At 47.0% G+C, this 22,450-nt stretch overlaps 1 protein-coding gene across 34 annotated transcripts in view; it reads right to left on the bottom strand.

Moving 5' to 3' along the window:
* Positions 1–22,450, bottom strand: part of LOC123757622 (CLIP-associating protein 1) — a 714,204-nt gene that overhangs the window by 327,547 nt on the left and 364,207 nt on the right. For 3 of the 34 annotated variants that reach the window (XM_069326974.1, XM_069326963.1, XM_069326983.1), the window contains one exon: positions 19,621–20,535. The exons of 28 other annotated variants lie outside the window; for them this stretch is intronic. In XM_069326974.1, coding sequence (XP_069183075.1) covers positions 19,621–20,353 — 733 coding nt within the window. In that variant the 5' untranslated portion in view covers positions 20,354–20,535. Of the gene's footprint in view, positions 1–19,620; positions 20,536–22,450 lie in introns of those variants that run through there. 3 more of the 34 variants (XM_069326978.1, XM_069326956.1, XM_045741438.2) reach the window with 1 other exon arrangement.

Here is a 22,450-nt window from a genome sequence, read left to right on the forward strand (position 1 = left end):
TGTTTGCGGGAATTATGCCAGATGTTCCGAGTGTCAGAGACGTCTCCTGACATCCAGGCTCCGTCTCCACGGGATATTTAACACCTGTGATCATAATTTGTTTTGCAGTATTGATGAACATAGAACCCAGGGGCCAGATTCACGAAGCAGTTACGCAAGTACTTACGAATCTGTACCTCTTTTCTCAATCTTTGCCGGCTTTGTTTACAATTATTAAACAATTAATGAGCTCCGAAGCACCAGGAGGCTGTTTATAACAATAACAACAGTTCATTGGGAAGTTTTCATGCTTGTAAACTGCTTAATAAATGTTACCAAAGCCGTCAAAGATTGAGGAAAGATGTACACGTTCGCAAGTACTTGCGTAACTGCTTCGTGAATCTGGCCCCAGGAGTCTGGGCCTGGGGCAGAATACAAGGGCATGCTGTCTATGGCTTCTTCAAAGTTCATTACGGTTAGTGACGTCTAAAATGTGATTCAAGATTGGGGTCACGTTCATGAAAAGATTATTTAGATTGTCAGTCTCCACTGTACCGAGCGGTTTACGGAAAGCGTAGTTATAATGTATACCATCTCACTAATTTATATGAAGACAACAGTGAATGTTCATAATGTGAACATCAAGTAGAACTGTGAAACAGCATGACCATATTACCGATAATCATCCCCAGCAGAATGGTCAGCCGTACTCAAGCAAGTAGTCCTTCCCTGCTCCCATGTTGTTGGGTCAGGGCATGTAAATACCTCTTGGCTCGCTCTCTACGTCAGCAAGTTCTCCAGCCTTGAATGGTGGTGTGAGTGTGCAACAATCTTCCACCCTCGAGAGCACTGGTGTCTTGACAAGTATCGTTGGTCTGGCACCTTTTGTCTGAAAGGTTCTTGTTATCAGACCTCTCCTCATTCAGCAGGTATGACACCTACTTTATTGTGTTCTTGGAAAATAGGTCTCCCGACATGCCTGCTTGATGGGTTCTGGGAGTTGTTCTACTCCCCAAGCAGTGATTACTCTCAAATGTTTTACATTGCATTTTCTATCAATAATGTAATGTGACCGCGTTTTACGTGCGGTTTTCGTTTTGATATTTTAGTTTTTACCTGAATATCATCAGGCCGGAGGTTTACGGTGTCCTCTATATTGTATACTCAGGAAAATCCTTGTGTCATTTGCCAGCTGGGAGTACGGTGGTGGTGGTGCCAGCTGGGAGTATGATGGTGGTGGTGCCAGCTGGGAGAATGGTGGTGGTGCCAGCTGGGAGAATGGTGGTGGTGCCAGCTGGGAGAATGGTGGTGGTGCCAGCTGGGAGTATGGTGGTGGTGCCAGCTGGGAGAATGGTGGTGGTGCCAGCTGGGAGTAAGGCCGCCGCGCATGCGCCACTTACGTATGCCAAGCGGTAACCACAAATTACCAGCTTCCGGTCAGCATGAACACCAGCGTCTCCTCGGTGTAACGCCACAGTAATTTACCCATTAAAGAACCATGTAAGCACCTGACCCATTTAGCCATCGACCACCGCAGAGTATATTTACTATTGTGTATTAATAATAGAGCTACCGGGGAGGAAGTTGAGCGGTGCTGGTAAAGCTGTAGTTACACACACCGTGGCTGGTGGTCAACGCTCTCATCTTGCAAGGCGGCGATCTCAGTAATGGAAACTCCCGATGAACACTTTACTCAACACGCTCCACCTCTACTCAAGGAGTAAAGATACGCAAGACCAGGATCTATTCCAGTACAGAAACTAACATTTTAGTCTTTCCTGGTCAATTATCAAACATGCCTGGAGAGTGGCAGAAGAGTTGTTCTACTCCCCGAGCCCAGGCTCGACTTGTGACCACTTGGTCCACCAGGCTGTTGCTTGAAGAGGCCCGCAGGCCCACATATCCACCACAGCCTACTTGGTCCGGCACTTCTTACAAGAACTTATCTAATTGTTTCCTCGAAGGCACCCCCCCCCCTTTCTTCCGGCAATACTGCTACTGCTTGCTAGGAGAATACTGAGCAACCGTGGACCTCTCATGTGCAGACAGTTTTCTCTGATTGTGCCTATGGAACCTCTACTTCAATAAAAAAAAATTTTATATCAAACAATTGCTTAATAGAAACGCTACCTTAACCGTCCCTGTAGGTCAAATCTTATGCCTTATTAGACAGACTAATGAATTCCATCCTCCTGGAGATAAAATGAACCAGGGTGACGACGGATAGTGTGCTACAGGCACGGTCAACAGGCCGAGTGTGGCGAGGGGCGGGCAGCCACACACGGCAGGCACGGTCAACACGCCGAGTGTGGCGAGGGGCGGGCAGCCACACACACGGCAGGCACGGTCAACACGCCGAGTGTGGCGAGGGGCGGGCAGCCACACACACGGCAGGCACGGTCAACAGGCCGAGTGTGGCGAGGGGCGGGCAGCCACACACACGGCAGCCACGGTCAAGAGAGGGCTACGAGGCGAGAGGAGCGGCCGAGGGAAGGTGTGGGCACGGTGTAGGGGGGTTGAAGGGTCGACAGGGAAGGACTGCAGAAGAGAGGTGCCGCAACATTAAAGCCGGTAGAGCCAGAGGCCTCCCCCACGCGCGCTCCACGTGGAGCCCTCCCGCTTGTACACAACGTTGGCTCCAACATGAAATTCAATGCCAAGAGTTTACCAATCAATAGCGTCTGCGTCTGGCGTGCATGAAGCCTACTAACATATTCTGGCGTCACCAGCGCCTCTCACCACCCTCGCAACACTACTCATTTCTCCTCCAAGTGTTACCACAATTGGCTGAGCAGGAAGCTACACTTGCAGCCCCCGCCATCACCAAGCGCGCGTGATGATAACCTACATTACTCTACGACTATTCTTGGTTATAATGAACAACACTCTTCTCTACTTAATAATTTATTGTTTAGTTGGAAACTGGCGGACAGAGCCAATGACCTGTGAAGTTACCGCGAGAGGAGTTCTGTAGTGTATTTACCACAGGTTAAGTGGTTATGCCAGCAGTAGGCTTAAGCTATGACACTGGCAAGGTGTCCACAGCCTCAACAGTGCGTGCTGGGAAGATGGGCTGCCACGAATTGCCTAAAATCTAGCAAGCCCCGTGAAAGCCCAGCCTAGGCCGGGTTGCCAGAGTGTAAACTCACCAACTCGACAATAGGTCAACAACAGGTACAAGCGTCTCTAAAGAAGCAATTCGTGTTTTGTAAAGACTAGCTTTCCAATGACTGAAATATTTGCAAAGCTCAAACAATTATGTATTAACGAAAAGACCTACCATTAATGTATAGTGATTAACTGTAAATACAAAGCTACTGAAATGGAACATCCTCTGATACTAGCCGACAGTATAATTATAAGGTATGCAAGAAAGATAATTGACAAAAGTTAATGTAATAATCTCCGTTGAGTTCTGATAAAAGACCTTTTATACCCTATGTATTCCATTTTGCGCTACCGCTCACAGGACGAGTATGGGGTGCACAATAAACTAGCCAACTCCGGCGGCAACGATCATATAGTCAAATCTGGGTGGTGGTCTACCACCGAGAGCCACCGTCAACCTGCCCCTAATGTTTATATCATCTGTTATCTCAACTCACACCACCTCTCTTACAATATATAACCCAATACCTTAAAAGTCCTACACAACTAAAAGGTCTGGGTTATATATATCATAAAATGAAGGGAAGGGAATTATCAGGGGAAGGCACCAAGCCAATTCGACTATATAGCACTGGGAAAGGGTCAGAATAAGGATTTAGGAATGGGAAGGGGGGAAGGAATGGTGCTCAACCATTTCTGGCCGGTCGGGGATTGAACGTCGACCTGCATGAAGCGAGACCGTCGCTCTACTGTCCAGCCCAAGTGGTTGGGTTATCATAAAATGAAACATTACATAGATGAAAATAAATTGACAAAAGTTGGTATTGAGAAAACAGGTGTTTAGTGATACGTGTCCACAACATTTCCAGACACACCGATGAAGCCTGGACCAGGCCAAGTCTGGACCAGGCCAAGCCTGGACCAGGCCAAGTCTGCATGGCATATTTTTGTTTTAAATTCTCTTAACAAACACCGTATTAAATTTGAAATATACAATTTTCAAAGTTATATCACAAATGATTAAAATCACTTGTATCTATCTGCCTCCAATGTACTTATTAATAAGTACAATTGATTAAAATCAATTGTACTTACTAATTAGATACATTGGATGAAGTTAGCATATGTAATATGACATTTCATGATAAAAAAAATATTATTTGTTTAATGTTTCATTTTCACTGATTCTTAGCCTGTATACGCCAAAAAATAAAATTTGATTTCTACAAAATTAAAAGAAGGCTGAAGGAGACCTTTACGGTTAGTGGGATCTCATTAATAGATGTACAAGAGTCTGGTGTTGTATGATGAGTGAGTGATGAGGTGGTTGTGGCAGGATACACGGCCAGTAACGCTGGCTCCTCAAGTGTGACGTCACTCGCCACGCTTGGATGTCCGCCAATACACGTTTCATACATCATTTTCGCTTCACCTCTCCACCTTTCTTGTATCAGAAGCCAGACAAGTGGGAAGAACACCTTGTCTGTGGGTGTTCCACATTAGGTTTTTGCAATTTATCTGTACATTTGTTGGTTACTAAATGCATGGTGTATATATGAATTGTGAAAGCTATTGCCAAACATCCACACAGATCTGATTACAAACTCGTGTCTTCTGTACTGCTATTGAGCTTCCGCTCACAGGATGAACATTTAAGGCACAATATACTACCGCTCACAGGACGAACACGGAGTGAGCAGTAAACTAGCCGTTGATGGCCACACAAACCATCAATGAACGTGAGGTGACAGGAAGGAAGTGAGGAGTGCACATGACGGTAACTCCTCACTGCTGCCACTCATCTCTGGTTGGTGAGTGTGTTGAGGCCATTAGTGGCTCTGGCAGCCCTGGTGCTCCAGGCCTCGTCTACACCACCACACTGGGTAAGATAACAAAGGATCAGGCGAGGGGGGGGGGGGATACGACATTAAGTGGAGCCAAGTCCGGTCAGGACAAGTCCTCATCACCACGGGAGACATCTCCCGTCACGCAGGGTGCAGTCGCACCTCCACAGATCTTCAGTATCATCTATTGATACTGGTAATGGCTCAAAAGGGCCACCACTTACGGGCTATTCATGCCCGTGCCACCTTTTGGGTGGCTTAATCTTCTTCTCGGTCAGGACAAGTCAAGTGAGGCAAGATGGTGCGGAAGGTTACCACGGTGAAGCTCGTCTAACCAGTCTGCACACCCACCGTGTCGTCCTTCATAACTGCACGCTATATGACACGCCAGCGATGGTATATGGACTAGTGTAACGGGTCAAGACTATCGTAACGGTTATAGGACGAGTGTGGTGCTACCAGTGTGCGCGCGCACAACCCCAGCAGGAGACTATCGAGCCTTCGTGTCCTGGCTACGTTGCTGCTTCTTCGTACGTACACTTTATGTCAGACAGAATTACTTGGCACCAGACGCTGTCAAATCACGAGAACGACCTGCCAATGGAACCTGACTTTCCAGTATTTCCCCCACGGTATACTATGATATAGTAGTAATGGTAGTAGTCGGCATCCACCAGTCTCAGGAGAGTATGGTGTTGCGCTCTGGTTCTCGGTCTGGTGTGGCCTCACCAGGGCGCAAAGCTAGGATAGGTTGGTATGGAAGAGAAGGTAAATATGTAGCTCTTGAAATAGCACTTTCTCTGTAACTAGCTGACATTGTAACTATAAGGTGTGAAGGATAGAAGAAATTGTTTATGTAATAATCTAAGATGACGTCTGATAAAGACCTTTTGTGCCCTCTGTAATGCTTTTGCGCTACCGCTCACAGGATGAGTATGGGGTGCACAATAAACTAGCCGCCTTCGGCGGCAACAATCAATATGGAAGAGAAGGTGTTACTCAGGCAGGAAGTCCCCCTCTCCTCGGCGCTGAAAGTCTCCAATGGAAAGGCAAACACCAATACGATTGATTCCAGCGCCGTCGCAGGAACTGAAGAGTTCCGGGGCTGACATCGAAGTTGGTGAAAAATGGCACAGATATTATATTATATTTTATATATATATATATATATATATATATATATATATATATATATATATATATATATATATATATTATGTATATGTTGCTCACGTGGCCCCACTAAAATGAAGTGATTTGATGAAATAGCTATGCCCAAGATTATCATCAAAGTGCCGCTGGGGGGGGGGTCAAATAGCTTCGGCTATCACCTCCTTATGTGCGGTCACTGATGGTCGAGTGGATTAAGGCACCGTGACACCAGTTGCAATGTGCTCCTGGAGGTCCGGGTTCCAGTCACTTCTGGGGTGTGGAGTTTTCATTTGCATATATGCTTGGAGACCATTCAAGCTTGTTCGCATATCTATATAAATAAAAATGAAAATGTTCGTTTGTTCAAAATCGCTAATCTCCGAAAGTTCTTCGCCGATTGGTGTGAAATTTTTACACAATGTTCCCTTCGCATCCGAGCGGGTTTTTATATACATACTATATTGATGTCACGTCTGTGACGGGAAAAAACATTTAAAAAAAAAAAAAAACTGTGTTTTTCATGTGAAAGAAATCTTCGAAACCTCTTTACCGATTGCTTTGAAATTTTGACACAACGTTGCATATGAATAAGCGTGTTTTTACATTCCTACTATATACATGCCTCACCTGTGACAGGAACAAAAACATGCTTTTTTGAAAAACAGCGCCATCTGTTGGATGTACGAGCAATACACGCAGTAATCTCCCAAAGTTCTTCACTGATTGCTTTGAAATTCTGACACAACGTTTCAGTCGAATATGCGCATGTTTTTATATACCTATTATATAGGTTATCTTGAGGTTATCTTGAGATGATTTCGGGGCTTTAGTGTCCCCGCGGCCCGGTCCTCGACCAGGCCTCCACCCCCAGGAAGCAGCCCGTGACAGCTGACTAACTCCCAGGTACCTATTTACTGCTAGGTAACAGGGGCATTCAGGGTGAAAGAAACTTTGCCCATTTGTTTCTGCCTCGTGTGGGAATCGAACCCGCGCCACAGAATTACGAGTCCTGCGCGCTATCCACCAGGCTACGAGGCCCCTATAGATGCCACACCTGTGACAGGTAAAAACACTTTTTTTTAAAGCGCCATCTGTTGCACGTAATAGCAATACACTCGATGTACTAAATATGTTATGAATTCCATTTCAATGTTTCCAACTGCATTGATATATTTAATTTTCATAGATTTTGATTTATTTTAATTTTGATTTAATTATTTTGTGTGACATTGCGTTGGAATTGAGTTGTGTTGTTTACCATACCGTTCATTTCATGAGTATAAGTATAGATGCCACACCTGTGACACGTAAAAACTTTTTTTTTTAACAGCGCCATCTGTTGCACGTAAGAGCAACTCACGCTACACTAAATATGTTACAATTCCATTTCAACGTTTCCAATTTCATTGAAAAATTTAATTCATAGATTTCTAATTATTTTCATTTTGATTTAACTATTTTGTGACACATTTTGTTGGAATTGAGCTTTGTTGTTTACCATACATTTGGCAATATATGGTAAATAACTCATACATACCCATTCATTTCGTGAGTATAGTTTATTTGTTTTATTTTGTTATTGTTTATCATTTCGTTTTTAATTGCTTTTCTTATATTTCAGTGATGGGATATCAGATCATTTGATGTTCCCAATTTTCTGATGGGAACATCAGATCATCCGGGAATGCATCGGACGTGGGAGTGGGGAATGATTGGGAGGACGTGGGGACGAGAGTGGGGGATGGTATTGAGGACGACAGGATAGGGGAGAGGGTAATGGTGGAGAGGACAAGGGGACAGAGGAGTTAGGGATGGTGGGGACAAGGGGACAGGGGAATGGAGAATGGTGGGAAGGGCAAGGGGACGGGGGAGTGGGAGATGGTGGGGGAGGACGAGGGGACGGTGGAGTGGGGAATGGATGGGAGGACGAAGGGATGGGGGAGTGAGGAATGGATGGGAGGCCAAGGGGACGGGGGAACTGGTGGGGAGGACTGGGAGACAGGGGGAAGGAGATGAAATGCTGACCAGATATCCTTCCCCCATAATTGAAAAATTGAGTATGTATGTGTGCATGTATGTGTATAGTTGTGTATATGCATATGTATATAGTTATGGGTATGTGTGTGTGTGTGTGTGTATATATATATATATATATATATATATATATATATATATATATATATATATATATATATATATATATATGTGTGTGTGTGTGTGTGTGTGTGTGTGTGTGTGTGTGTGTGTGTGTGTGAGTATATGTATGTTTATGTATGAACAACTCGATAAATAATAATAATAATAAAATAAAGAGCCTTAAACAGAACAACATGTGTGGAAGCATCGGAGTGTGTATATATGAATGCTACACAGTATTCATCTATGGACATCCATATATGGTGAAACACGTGAAGAACCTCTCACACACTCACAGCTCCCTGACAAGAGGGAGCCAGCTTAGCTTAGCTGCCAACACCCACACATCGTGTCAGCAAGGCGGACAGCCCGCCTGCTTTCATACCTCTCACTGTATTTCCCACTTCTATACTTCCCTTCACCTATGCCTCTCCTTCCTCTTTACTCCCCCACCCCCCCAAAAAAAAGGGGGGGGGGGAAAGCAACGCGTGGCCGGATACAGCTAGTGTGTATATTTTATTATATATATATATATATATATATATATATATATATATATATATATATATATATATATATATATATATATATATATATATATATATATATATATATGTCGTACCTAGTAGCCAGAACGCACTTCTCAGCCTACAGCCCGATTTGCCTGATAAGCCAAGTTTTCCTGAATTAATATATTTTCTCTAGTTTTTTTCTTATGAAATGATAAAGCTACCCATTTCATAATATATGAGATCAATTTTTTTTATTGGAGTTAAAATTAACGTAGATATATGACCAAACCTAACCAACCCTCCCTAACCTAACCTAACCGATCTTTATAGGTTAGGTTAGGTTAGGTAGCAGAAAAAGTTAGGTTAGGTTAGGTTGGTTAGGTAGTCGAAAAACAATTAATTCATGAAAACTTGGCTTATTAGGCAAACCGGGTCATGCATAGTAGGCTGAGAAGTGCGTTCTGGCTACTAGGTACGATATATATATATATATATATATATATATATATATATATATATATATATATATATATATATATATATATATATATATATATATATATATATATATATACACAGCTGGGTGGACAGCTGGGTGGCGCTGTCTACCCAGCTGTCAGGCGCCCTCTTACAAATTACGTCGCTTTCGTTCGAGTGCGCGCTCAGGCTAAAAAAGGACGTAATTTAAAATGGAAGTGGCTCACGAAAGAGTCGTACTGTCCCGTTTTCTGTTTTGGTTCCTCTGGCTTAGGCTGTTAGGTTAGAAGACACGTTCAATTAACGGGTTTCAGGACGTTTTGAAACCTTGGGAGAACTTCCTAACCTATCAGAAGACCCGGTCTTAACTTGTTTTTTTGACAAAAAAAATATAAATTGTTTTTTATTTTCAAATTACGGCCGTAGCGCATACGAGCGAAAAGCGTCGTATTTGTAAGAAGAGTACGGGTTGTATGGATATATTGGGGATTGCATTATGCCTCAACTTGTACTTAACACGTAAGCAATGGTACCCCCACCCACGTTTAGTAAGAGGAAGGGGGGGGGGGGCGTGTTCCTGGAGGCCCAGGCTCTCTTAGGCCTACCTCACCAAGATCTTATCATACCTTTAATTAAACACAAACTCCTCTTACACTATTCCACCCGACATGAGTCAGGTGGGTCACGTGACGTGTTAGAGAACAGTTCCCGCCTGGTGAAGACACTCGTGGCGGGGTAGAGATGCCGTCTCTCACTCCCTCCAACCCTTCACATCTCCTCCACTCATGTCTCTTACCTCCTAGTTAACCTACACGTGGCGAAGGAACATTGTCTGATAATCGACAAAGTGACATTTTCCAGAGAATAGTTATCAAAATCAGATAAATTTATATAGTCATACTGGATTGGGCCGCAAGCTATAAATGTATTGATGTCAGATCTGCCCTCTTTTACCAACGAGAATTCTAGAAAGGAAAAAGGACTAGGTTATGTGGGATGATTTTCTTAGCATACAATCACAGTAGTGGTGTAACCAGTGTTATTCCATGCCACTGTTTGAGATGTACCGGCCTTTAGTGCGCTCATTACAAGTACATAACGTGTGTGTTTCTGGTGTTGTCTGCAGATACACGCCTTTACGGCACTTCGTATCCGGTAATATTTACTACCAAATATAAAACAATTGTATAAAATTAGGGTTGTTTCTTCCTGTGGGATCTGACAGAATCCAGGGTCCTCTACTCCCTTTTTCTTTCAAGAAAATCCATTAACAACGCACACTGGACATATTTATATGAAGACACGAGTATGATGGCCGCGAGGAGCACACACAGTCAGCAGTAGCCTCCTGGTTGTCCAACTTGAGGTAACCACCGCAGTACAGCCTCGTGGGCACGCGTGGATAGGCACGCTACCTAGGACAGAAGGCCAGGCACTGGCACCACGTCACAACACACTCGTATATGCACGCGCTTTATCAAGCAATGTGGCGGATGCCGAACCTCTGCATTACTAAGCAGATAACATTCCTCTTGTTTTACATACAGCAACTGAAGGATAAATGTGTGGGAAAGAGCGGGCTGATAGTTGGCCAGACCTGCTTCCACCCGCATGCCTCTTGGCCTCGTTCCTCCCTATCAGTTGCTGAGCTTTACATCCGGGGGCTTACACTGCTGTTGTCGTCCTACAGGCTCCAGGAGACCCACTGTTGTCGTCCTAAAGGCTCCGGGAGACCCACTGTTGTCGTCCTACAGGCTCCGGGAGACCCACTCTTGTCGTCCTACAGGCTCCGGGAGACCCACTGTTGTCGTCCTACAGGCTCCAAGAGACCCAGTGTTGTCGTCCTACAGGCTCCGGGAGACCCAGTGTTGTCGTCCTACAGGCTCCGGGAGACCCACTGTTGTCGTCCTACAGGCTCCAGGAGACCCACTGTTGTCGTCCTACAGGCTCCAGGAGACCCACTCTTGTCGTCCTACAGGCTCCGGGAGACCCACTGTTGTCGTCCTACAGGCTCCAAGAGACCCAGTGTTGTCGTCCTACAGGCTCCGGGAGACCCAGTGTTGTCGTCCTACAGGCTCCGGGAGACCCACTGTTGTCGTCCTACAGGCTCCAGGAGACCCACTGTTGTCGTCCTACAGGCTCCAGGAGACCCAGTGTTGTCGTCCTACAGGCTCCAAGAGACCCAGTGTTGTCGTCCTACAGGCTCCGGGAGACCCAGTGTTGTCGTCCTACAGGCTCCGGGAGACCCAGTGTTGTCGTCCTACAGGCTCCGGGAGACCCACTGTTGTCGTCCTACAGGCTCCAGGAGACCCAGTGTTGTCGTCCTACAGGCTCCAGGAGACCCAGTGTTGTCGTCCTACAGGCTCCAAGAGACCCAGTGTTGTCGTCCTACAGGCTCCGGGAGACCCAGTGTTGTCGTCCTACAGGCTCCAGGAGACCCAGTGTTGTCGTCCTACAGGCTCCGGGAGACCCAGTGTTGTCGTCCTACAGGCTCCGGGAGACCCAGTGTTGTCGTCCTACAGGCTCCGGGAGACCCAGTGTTGTCGTCCTACAGGCTCCGGGAGACCCAGTGTTGTCGTCCTACAGGCTCCGGGAGACCCAGTGTTGTCGTCCTACAGGCTCCGGGAGACCCAGTGTTGTCGTCCTACAGGCTCCGGGAGACCCAGTGTTGTCGTCCTACAGGCTCCGGGAGACCCACTGTTGTCGTCCTACAGGCTCCGGGAGACCCAGTGTTGTCGTCCTACAGGCTCCGGGAGACGCACTGTTGTCGTCCTACAGGCTCCAAGAGACCCAGTGTTGTCGTCCTACAGGCTCCGGGAGACCCGCTGTTGTCGTCCTACAGGCTCCGGGAGACCCGCTGTTGTCGTCCTACAGGCTCCGGGAGACCCAGTGTTGTCGTCCTACAGGCTCCGGGAGACCCAGTGTTGTCGTCCTACAGGCTCCGGGAGACCCAGTGTTGTCGTCCTACAGGCTCCGGGAGACCCACTCTTGTCGTCCTACAGGCTCCGGGAGACCCACTCTTGTCGTCCTACAGGCTCCGGGAGACCCACTCTTGTCGTCCTACAGGCTCCGGGAGACCCAGTGTTGTCGTCCTACAGGCTCCAAGAGACCCAGTGTTGTCGTCCTACAGGCTCCGGGAGACCCACTCTTGTCGTCCTACAGGCTCCAGGAGACCCAGTGTTGTCGTCCTACAGGCTCCAAGAGACCCAGTGTTGTCGTCCTACAGGCTCCAAGAGACCCAGTGTTGTCGTCCTACAGGCTCCGGGAGACCCAGTGTTGTCGTCCTACAGGCTCCGGGAGACCCAGTGTTGTCGTCCTACAGGCTCCAAGAGACCCAGTGTTGTCGTCCTACAGGCTCCGGGAGACCCAGTGTTGTCGTCCTACAGGCTCCGGGAGACCCAGTGTTGTCGTCCTACAGGCTCCGGGAGACCCAGTGTTGTCGTCCTACAGGCTCCAGGAGACCCACTGTTGTCGTCCTACAGGCTCCAGGAGACCCACTGTTGTCGTCCTACAGGCTCCAAGAGACCCAGTGTTGTCGTCCTACAGGCTCCGGGAGACCCACTGTTGTCGTCCTACAGGCTCCGGGAGACCCACTGTTGTCGTCCTACAGGCTCCGGGAGACCCACTGTTGTCGTCCTACAGGCTCCAAGAGACCCAGTGTTGTCGTCCTACAGGCTCCAGGAGACCCAGTGTTGTCGTCCTACAGGCTCCAGGAGACCCACTGTTGTCGTCCTACAGGCTCCAGGAGACCCACTGTTGTCGTCCTACAGGCTCCAGGAGACCCAGTGTTGTCGTCCTACAGGCTCCAGGAGACCCAGTGTTATGATCCCAACTGCCAGATGCCTGTAACCAACTCCGGGTTCGAATTCCGGGCGGGACAGAAACGGCTGGGTACATTTCCTTTCACCTAATGCACCTGCTCACCTAGCAGTAAATAGGTACCTGTCAGCTTTTTTTTTGGGTGGGGGGGCGCTGCATCCTGGGGAGGGTCAGTAATTCGACCCTGGGTGTGGGGGGAGGGTGTCGATATAAGCCTAACATGTACTGTATGTATATACACTCGATGCCTGTCCCCCGACACAATAAATTATAAAATTATTAATGGCCTGAAAACAATAGTTTACTTAATCTTTGTACTCCTTCCTCAGTGGTGACATGAAAGATTTATTTAAGTGGCGGACAGCTACACGTAAGGGGCATAACTGGCCGACCCCTCACGTTCAAGAGAGAACTGGATCAAAACCTCCAAGGATACCTGATCAATCAGGCTGTGATTCACGAGTCAGGCTGCTCGCAGCCGCGTCCAACAGCTTGGTTGACCAGTCCAGCAAGGAGGAGGCCTGGTCGAGGACCGGGCCGCGGGGCCGGTGAGTTATCACACCACTGGCCACTCCCTACACTGGAGTATGGTCTCCATAATAACAGTACACTACATATTACACCGGCGTAGGAGTGCAGGACTCCCACCAACACCACCATCTCTCTCTCCATTGATCACTGTGGATGTCATCATGATTAAATCCACATCACAAACATTATTCTTTCCGTGGTATTAGTCAAGGTCGAGTGGCAGCGTATATACAAGACAGTTGTTAGGTATATTTAAGCTTCCTTCTGTGTGTTCCTGAAGCATATTTTACACCATGGACAACTAGCTGTGACTTGAAGACCTTATACTCTGTATATATTTCAGTCTATCAAGATAGACTGATAGACCAGAGCGCAATACCATAGTCTCCCGAGACTGATGGATGCCTAGTACTACTATCAAGATGTTATGTGCAGATTTATCGGGCCTCTTTTTAAAGTCCAAAAGAGGTTTCATTCAGGAGCCAAAGCCCAGAATGCTTCGTTTGAGCCTGTGTCAAGCGACCAGGTGAGCTCTAACTGCTAAACTCACCACATTATCAACATTTCCGCTGCGTGCGATCAATAAGCTTAAATTAACCTGGTGACCGTGCATCACTATCCTCAACCTTTACACCAAGTCATGTAGTGCCGCAAATATTGTATATACAAAATATTGAAGGGGTGTAACATCTTTATTGACAATTACAATTTTGCCTAATCTGAGGATTTCAATTAAGTCTTATTAAAGTGAGGATAATGCTGCTATTCACTGTCACACAGGACAGAGGGTCATACACAAGACAATAGGTCTAAACTGTAGGCTGAAACTCATATATATCATGGTTACAATCAATGTTTTAATGTATGGATATGTGAAAACAACTTTCTATTGTGCACTGCCACACAAGGGCAGGGATGGGTTCATAAGTGATACAGCTTAGAAGTAATATAAATAAAAATTGTTCTTCATTCTTTAAAATGGACAAGCAAATTTTGGGTAAATTGTTAGGATGTCGTCCAGAACACCTGAGTCAATGAAATAGTTACACAGTTGGTGGTACAAGAGGCCGGGAGGTCTAAAGTCCTTTACGGCTTCACATTCAACAATATAGTGTTCTAGTGAATGCATTAAAGGTTTATCACAGAGTTTACAATCTGAGTATTCTGATAGTGGCTCAGCCTCACTAACCTGCCAGATGTGTCTATAGCCAAGGTGAATTCGCGCAATGACTACATCACATTGCCTGGTCCGGTTACTGTGCTGACCATACAAACACCTATTATTACAAAACTTGTCATAACTTTTAATACAGGTTCACACACACAGTGACAACACTGAAGCCGGTGAAGCCACTGAAGCCGGGGGGAGCCGGTCGGCCGAGCGGACAGCACGCTGGACTTGTGATCCTGTGGTCCCGGGTTCGATCCCGGGCGCCGGCGAGAAACATTGGGCAGAGTTTCTTTCACCCTATGCCCCTGTTACCTAGCAGTAAAATAGGTACCTGGGTGTTAGTCAGCTGTCACGGGCTGCTTCCTGGGGGTGGAGGCCTGGTCGAGGACCGGGCCGCTGGGACACTAAAAGCCCCGAAATCATCAAGATAACATCAAGAAGATAGTCATGATCATTTCATTCCCTTTATACACTGCACATGCACAACCTGTTCTACCAGTGCCTAACTGCACAGAGCCATCAGTAAAGGCATAGGGTTCAGTCGGTTTGAGAATTTGAAGATGACTGTCAGTAGCTTCTAATGTTATACATCTCAAAATGTCGGTGTTATACATTTGTTTTACACTGATGGGAGTATAATGCAGAGAGACCTCCACATCTTTCCAAGGGGGAATATAGTGAACAGTTTTATCAGGGTTAAGAGACACATTCAGTTTCTGAAGATTATAGGCACAACAACTGAGCCACACACTGTAAGGAGCTTTTAGCGGCGGATTGAGGGAACAGTCAGAATTGTTTGGAATGGATCTCAGTGAATAGAGCTGGGGGGACCATTATTTTTCAAAGACTTGGCGCAAAACATAGTACTAAGTAGAACTATTCTTTCGTAAATTGAAGGTAAGTTTAGTTCCTTTCTCATGTTAACAATTCTGACAGTTCTAGGACAACCCAGGATGATGCGCATGGCATCATTCTGTACTACATCTAGGCCTTGTAATTGTTTAGGAGAAAAATTAAGAAGATGCAAGGCATAATAATCAACAACAGATCGTATAAAGGCAATATAAAAACTACGAGCATATTTTATGTTAATGCCAAATCCATTGACAACAAGAGTTTTGAGAGGTTTAAGACGCTCAACTAGTTTCTAGCGCAGGTTGCTGACGAGATTTGTACCATTAACCTCGACTCCAAGATATTTATAAGACTCACAAGTCTCCACAGGCACTCCATTAATAATAATAAATACCTGATCAACCAGGCTGAGTCATACGTCAGGCTGCGAGCAGCCGCGTCCAACAGCCTGGTTGATCAGTCCAGCAACCAGGAGGCCTGGTCGACGACCGGGCCGCGGGGACGCTAAGCCCCCGGAAGCACCTCAAGGTAACCTCAAGGTATAGTATAGTTAGCATGAAGAGAATGGGGAATAAGAACCCTTGTTTTATCAACAGAGATTATGAGGCCACATTCTACTACTTTCTTGGAGAATGCATCAAGTAACACTTGTAGCCGGTCACTGGCTCACAACCCGGCCACAGTCAACCACAGCGGGTGTTGAACACCCACCAGTGTGGAGAGCAGTTTTTTTTTATTATTATTTTTTTAATATTTTCTACCACAAACGTGGCCACACATTTACAACGCTAACCAGCATATATACATTTTCTTCTGTCCTCCATGGACAGGGTTAGAGATGTGTTAAACATATAGTTCAAGGGTTTATTGAACAATCAGCCACAGAAGGTGATTCGGTGCTTTTAAAATGTTAAGCTAACCTACATACGTAGGTTAACATAGATACACAGATTTACGTATGCCCTACATAAAGTGTTCGATGTGTCTTTTACAGTGTCATTAATGTGCATTTACAAAGGTGAAATGTAATTCTGATCAGCTTCCATATGTTCTTTATACACATACATATACACACACACACACACACATATATATGTACACATACATATATACATACATATATACACACACACATGCATTCACATACATTTGTCTCTTTTACTCTGACAGAGTGAGATAGCTGATAGAGAAACTAGTGTGCAATTAAGCACTTAATCACTGAAGGTGATGAAGGTGCTTTTACAAGTTCAGGTTATATAGTTACATCACATACATACATTATATAATTGATACATTACATGGTTAATCTTGGGTACAAGTCCAAGTGGCTGGTATACTCTACAGCCTCATCAATGATGAGTGTGGAGAGCAGTGGCTGGTATACTCTACAGCCTCATCAATGATGAGTGTGGAGAGCAGTGGCTGGTATACACTACAGCCTCATCAATGATGAGTGTGGAGAGCAGTGGCTGGTATACACTACAGCCATCCAGACAGGGACTCTACCCACTGCTCTGGGCAATGTGCCTAAATTGCATTTTACCTTGACTTAATATATGCTTGTCTGTGTTCTGTTTATTATGTACGTGTAATTATATACTTCGAGTGTATTGTATATGGGATGTCCAGCGGTGCTCGGGTGACGGACCACATCACCACTACACACTATCTTCCTCACTGTAACCATCTACACTACACAACCATCCTCATAACTTGCTGTAAGCGTGGTCATGGGGGCTTCGATATGTCTAGTTCTTCTGTCCCCCCCTCACCACCTTCCCTACCCCCCCCCCCTCACCACCTTCCCTAACCCCTACCTTGTGGCTACCTTGTGCAGCTACCGGGGATAAACGGCCCGGCGCGGTCGGAGATAATACAGATAATATAAATAGTATCCAGATAATACACATTGCAAAAAAGAAACAGAGACCCAATTATCCTTAACAGCCGCCCGATGTAATATGCGGAGGTAGGCAGAATACTGGCACTCATGGTCAATAGAACAGGGATACAAATTCACATAAAGGACAGACTGAATAAAGCCAAACCAACTCCAGGAAAACTGAGGAGATTCCGAAGCCCTAGTACAAACATACAGATACACCTATATAAGGCTCTAGTCCGGCCGCATCTAGAGTATCCCCCAGTACCACTACACACCATAAAGAAAACTAACATGCAGAAACTGCAAGCAGTACAAAATAAGGCGCTTAGGAGAGCAGCAAAACACCGTCCACCATATGATCAGACAATCCAGGAGCTCCATGAACTCCTGAACATACAGCCACTAAACATCAGACTGCAGCACCAAGCCATCAGGGTGTGGAACAACATCCAAATGTTAGAGGACCCAATGTTAGAAAGATTACTCCAAGATGAGACGCCCCGCTCCCACAGCTGGTGGCCCAAGATGAGACGCCCCGCTCCCACAGCTGGTGGCCCAAGATTAGACTTGTGAGAGCATGGTCCACTAGGCTGTTGCTTGAAGCGACCCGCAGGCCCACATACCCACCACAGCCCGGTTGGTCGGGTACTCCTTAGAGAAAACAGTCCAGTTTTCTCTTGAAGATGTCCACGGTTGTTCCGGCAATATTTCTTATGGTCGCTGGGAGGGTGTTGAACAGCCGCGGACCAATACATCCAAGCGGACAGCCAGTCTGCTTTTATAACTCGCTGTATTTCCCATTTCTAAACTTTCCCTTAACCTGTGCCTCTCCATCGTCTTTACTTCCCCCCAAAAAAGTCTCCGACCAGGTCTCCCCGTTGGTAGACTGGTCAACCAGGCTGTTGGACGCGGCTGCTCGCAACCTGACATATGAATCACAGCCTGGTTGATCTTTGGAGGTGTTTGTCGAGTTCCCTCTTGAACACTGTAAGCCTCACTACTTTTGCGGCTGAATGGACAGCCCTCGGGGGTTGTAGTCCTAAGGGCCCGGGTTCGATCCCGGCAGGAACAAAAAGGGCAGTTTCTTTCACCCTGATGTCCCTTTTCACCTAGCAGTAAATAAGTACCTGGGAGTTAATTAGCTGCTACAGGCTGCTTCTAGGGATGTGCGCGCGCGCGTTGGAGAGAAATATATGTAGTAATTATAAGAGGAAAAATAGATTGTTAGAAAGGCGGGGTCCAAGAGCTAATAGCTCGATTCTGCAGACACAAATAGTAAATACATACATACATACACTAGGTCCACCCTTTAACCTTCGCCAGGCTGCAACCCTACCTCAGTTTCAACTCCCGGGTACCTATTTACTGCTAAGTGAACAGAAGCAACAGGTGTTGCTAACCCTGTGTCTTTCGCTCGGGTATCGAACCCAGAATATTGGGTTGTGCCGTACAATGTTCTATTGTCACATCTTGCAAAGTCACACCATAATTACAAATTACATATCACCACTCGGTGCGGAAAGATAATAGTTCACCTGAAAATAGTGACGTTACTACCTTAGTCCGACAACTGTTTCTGTGATGATGGTGAAGGTAGGGGGCGGTAGGGAGTACATAGGCCTATTACATAGATTGGATAGTGACAAATGACAAATTATATGAGGGAGGGAATATCAGCGGAAGATTGGATAGTGGAAGGGATCCCAGTTATGTATATTTGATGAAAATTTGATTATTTTATCACAGTCTGGGTAGAGGGTTAAATTATACAGAAACATTATAATGTAAAACATACATTTTATTCCTAAGAATTATCCTCTGGTATTAGTATGTAAGGAAATTTTGCTTCAACTATGCTTGTACTTGTTGTTTGTTTTCGAGGTCACTCAGGATACCCCTCTCCCTACACACAACTAATTATTTGTAAATAGGTTGTAATACCTGCCACGAGCGGCCTTGTACGGCCCAGTAACAAGACATCAACATGTCTTGCACCAACAAAAATTGGAACAATTTTTTTAGCAGAAACGCGAAGATCTTGAAGATCTCCAGAAGAACTCCAGATCTTGCAGACTCCAACATTTTTTGTAATATAATTTTTTAAATATTCCTTTAATGAAGATATAAACTAATAATATAAAAGGGAGTTACCTGTCTTGTAGGGGGAGGTGTAGGGCGAGGAGTGGTAGCTGGTAGTGCCGTTCTTGTGGTAGTGGCTGTGGGTGTGTCTCCGGCTCCTGGTCGACGCCTCCGTGTTTTTAATAAGGTTATCAAATATCATGATCCACTCGTCCTCCTGGGACCACAGAGAGTCCAGATGGTCAATGTAGGCGTCTAACTCTGCCTTGGATTTGATGGGCGTAACGATGGTTGTGGAACTGGTGGAGGTGGAGGTCGCTGTCGTGTTGTCGGAGGCGACAGAGTTGAGCGTAGCATTCGAGCTGATAGTTTCATTGGAAGTTATGGATACATCGGAATTGATGGAAGTAGTGGACGTGTTAGACAAGGATCTCCCGATCCTGGAGACTGGACGGTGCTGGCAGCCCATGGAGGACACACTGATACTGGGGCTGTAGACGGGCTGTTTACCGCAGACCCGAGGGCTCCCGGGCGTGGGGCTGGTGGTAGTGGACGGCCGCGTGTTGTTGACAGGCGTAGGACTGCTGGAGCCCGGGGCGGGGCTGCCTGCCTGGCTCTCTGTGCCACCATTCTCAGCAGAGGAGCTGTGGCCGCTGTCCAGGGAACCCAGAGACTCGACGGAACACTGTGAGGTGAGGGTTACGTCCCCGAGCGACCCGCTTAGATCCATGGAGGTGGCGGGACTTACGGGCGGGGGAGGAGAGCCCGGCAGGAGTCCCGACTCCAGAGGGGTCACTGAGGGCATGTTGCTGCCTCTCAGTGAGTGGCACTAACCGTGGCAGTAGGGGGGGGGGGCCACCACCTTCCTACCTCTCACCCACCACCGCCTCTCTCACATTATTCACTAACACCGCACTTGTTCACTAACTCCTTCACAGCGTTCCTCCAACTTAACGTCAATATTATTGAAAACCTTTAAATCATTATCTAAAATAAAATAAAAAGTTGTAAACAAAACAATAAGATACAAAACAACACGTATACGAATGTAACATTATGGTGTGGGAGGTAGACTAAGCCTGCAGGTGTGGGAGGTAGACTAAGCGTGCAGGTGTGGGAGGTAGACTAAGCGTGCAGGTGTGGGAGGTAGACTAAGCCTGCAGGTGTGGGAGGTAGACTAAGCGTGCAGGTGTGGGAGGTAGACTAAGCCTGCAGGTGTGGGAGGTAGACTAAGCGTGCAGGTGTGGGAAGTAGACTAAGCGTGCAGGTGTGGGAAGTAGACTAAGCGTGCAGGTGTGGGAGGTAGACTAAGCGTGCAGGTGTGGGAAGTAGACTAAGCGTGCAGGTGTGGGAGGTAGACTAAGCGTGCAGGTGTGGGAAGTAGACTAAGCGTGCAGGTGTGGGAGGTAGACTAAGCGTGCAGGTGTGGGAAGTAGACTAAGCGTGCAGGTGTGGGAGGTAGACTAAGCGTGCAGGTGTGGGAGGTAGACTAAGCGTGCAGGTGTGGGAGGTAGACTAAGCGTGCAGGTGTGGGAGGTAGACTAAGCGTGCAGGTGTGGGAAGTAGACTAAGCGTGCAGGTGTGGGAAGTAGACTAAGCGTGCAGGTGTGGGAAGTAGACTAAGCGTGCAGGTGTGGGAAGTAGACTAAGCGTGCAGGTGTGGGAAGTAGACTAAGCGTGCAGGTGTGGGAAGTAGACTAAGCGTGCAGGTGTGGGAAGTAGACTAAGCGTGCAGGTGTGGGAAGTAGACTAAGCGTGCAGGTGTGGGAAGTAGACTAAGCGTGCAGGTGTGGGAAGTAGACTAAGCGTGCAGGTGTGGGAGGTAGACTAAGCGTGCAGGTGTGGGAAGTAGACTAAGCGTGCAGGTGTGGGAGGTAGACTAAGCGTGCAGGTGTGGGAAGTAGACTAAGCGTGCAGGTGTAGGAAGTAGACTAAGCGTGCAGGTGTGGGAGGTAGACTAAGCGTGCAGGTGTGGGAGGTAGACTAAGCGTGCAGGTGTGGGAAGTAGACTAAGCGTGCAGGTGTGGGAGGTAGACTAAGCGTGCAGGTGTGGGAAGTAGACTAAGCGTGCAGGTGTGGGAGGTAGACTAAGCGTGCAGGTGTGGGAAGTAGACTAAGCGTGCAGGTGTGGGAAGTAGACTAAGCGTGCAGGTGTGGGAAGTAGACTAAGCGTGCAGGTGTGGGAAGTAGACTAAGCGTGCAGGTGTGGGAGGTAAACTAAGCGTGCAGGTGTGGGAGGTAGACTAAGCGTGCAGGTGTGGGAGGTAGACTAAGCGTGCAGGTGTGGGAAGTAGACTAAGCGTGCAGGTGTGGGAAGTAGACTAAGCGTGCAGGTGTGGGAAGTAGACTAAGCGTGCAGGTGTGGGAGGTAGACTAAGCGTGCAGGTGTGGGAAGTAGACTAAGCGTGCAGGTGTGGGAGGTAGACTAAGCGTGCAGGTGTGGGAAGTAGACTAAGCGTGCAGGTGTGGGAAGTAGACTAAGCGTGCAGGTGTGGGAAGTAGACTAAGCGTGCAGGTGTGGGAAGTAGACTAAGCGTGCAGGTGTGGGAAGTAGACTAAGCGTGCAGGTGTGGGAAGTAGACTAAGCGTGCAGGTGTGGGAAGTAGACTAAGCGTGCAGGTGTGGGAAGTAGACTAAGCGTGCAGGTGTGGGAAGTAGACTAAGCGTGCAGGTGTGGGAGGTAGACTAAGCGTGCAGGTGTGGGAGGTAGACTAAGCGTGCAGGTGTGGGAGGTAGACTAAGCGTGCAGGTGTGGGAGGTAGACTAAGCGTGCAGGTGTGGGAGGTAGACTAAGCGTGCAGGTGTGGGAAGTAGACTAAGCGTGCAGGTGTGGGAAGTAGACTAAGCGTGCAGGTGTGGGAAGTAGACTAAGCGTGCAGGTGTGGGAAGTAGACTAAGCGTG

Source organism: Procambarus clarkii, chromosome 19, assembly GCF_040958095.1.
Source record: "Procambarus clarkii isolate CNS0578487 chromosome 19, FALCON_Pclarkii_2.0, whole genome shotgun sequence".
In the NCBI taxonomy this organism is placed as follows: Eukaryota; Metazoa; Arthropoda; class Malacostraca; order Decapoda; family Cambaridae; genus Procambarus; species Procambarus clarkii.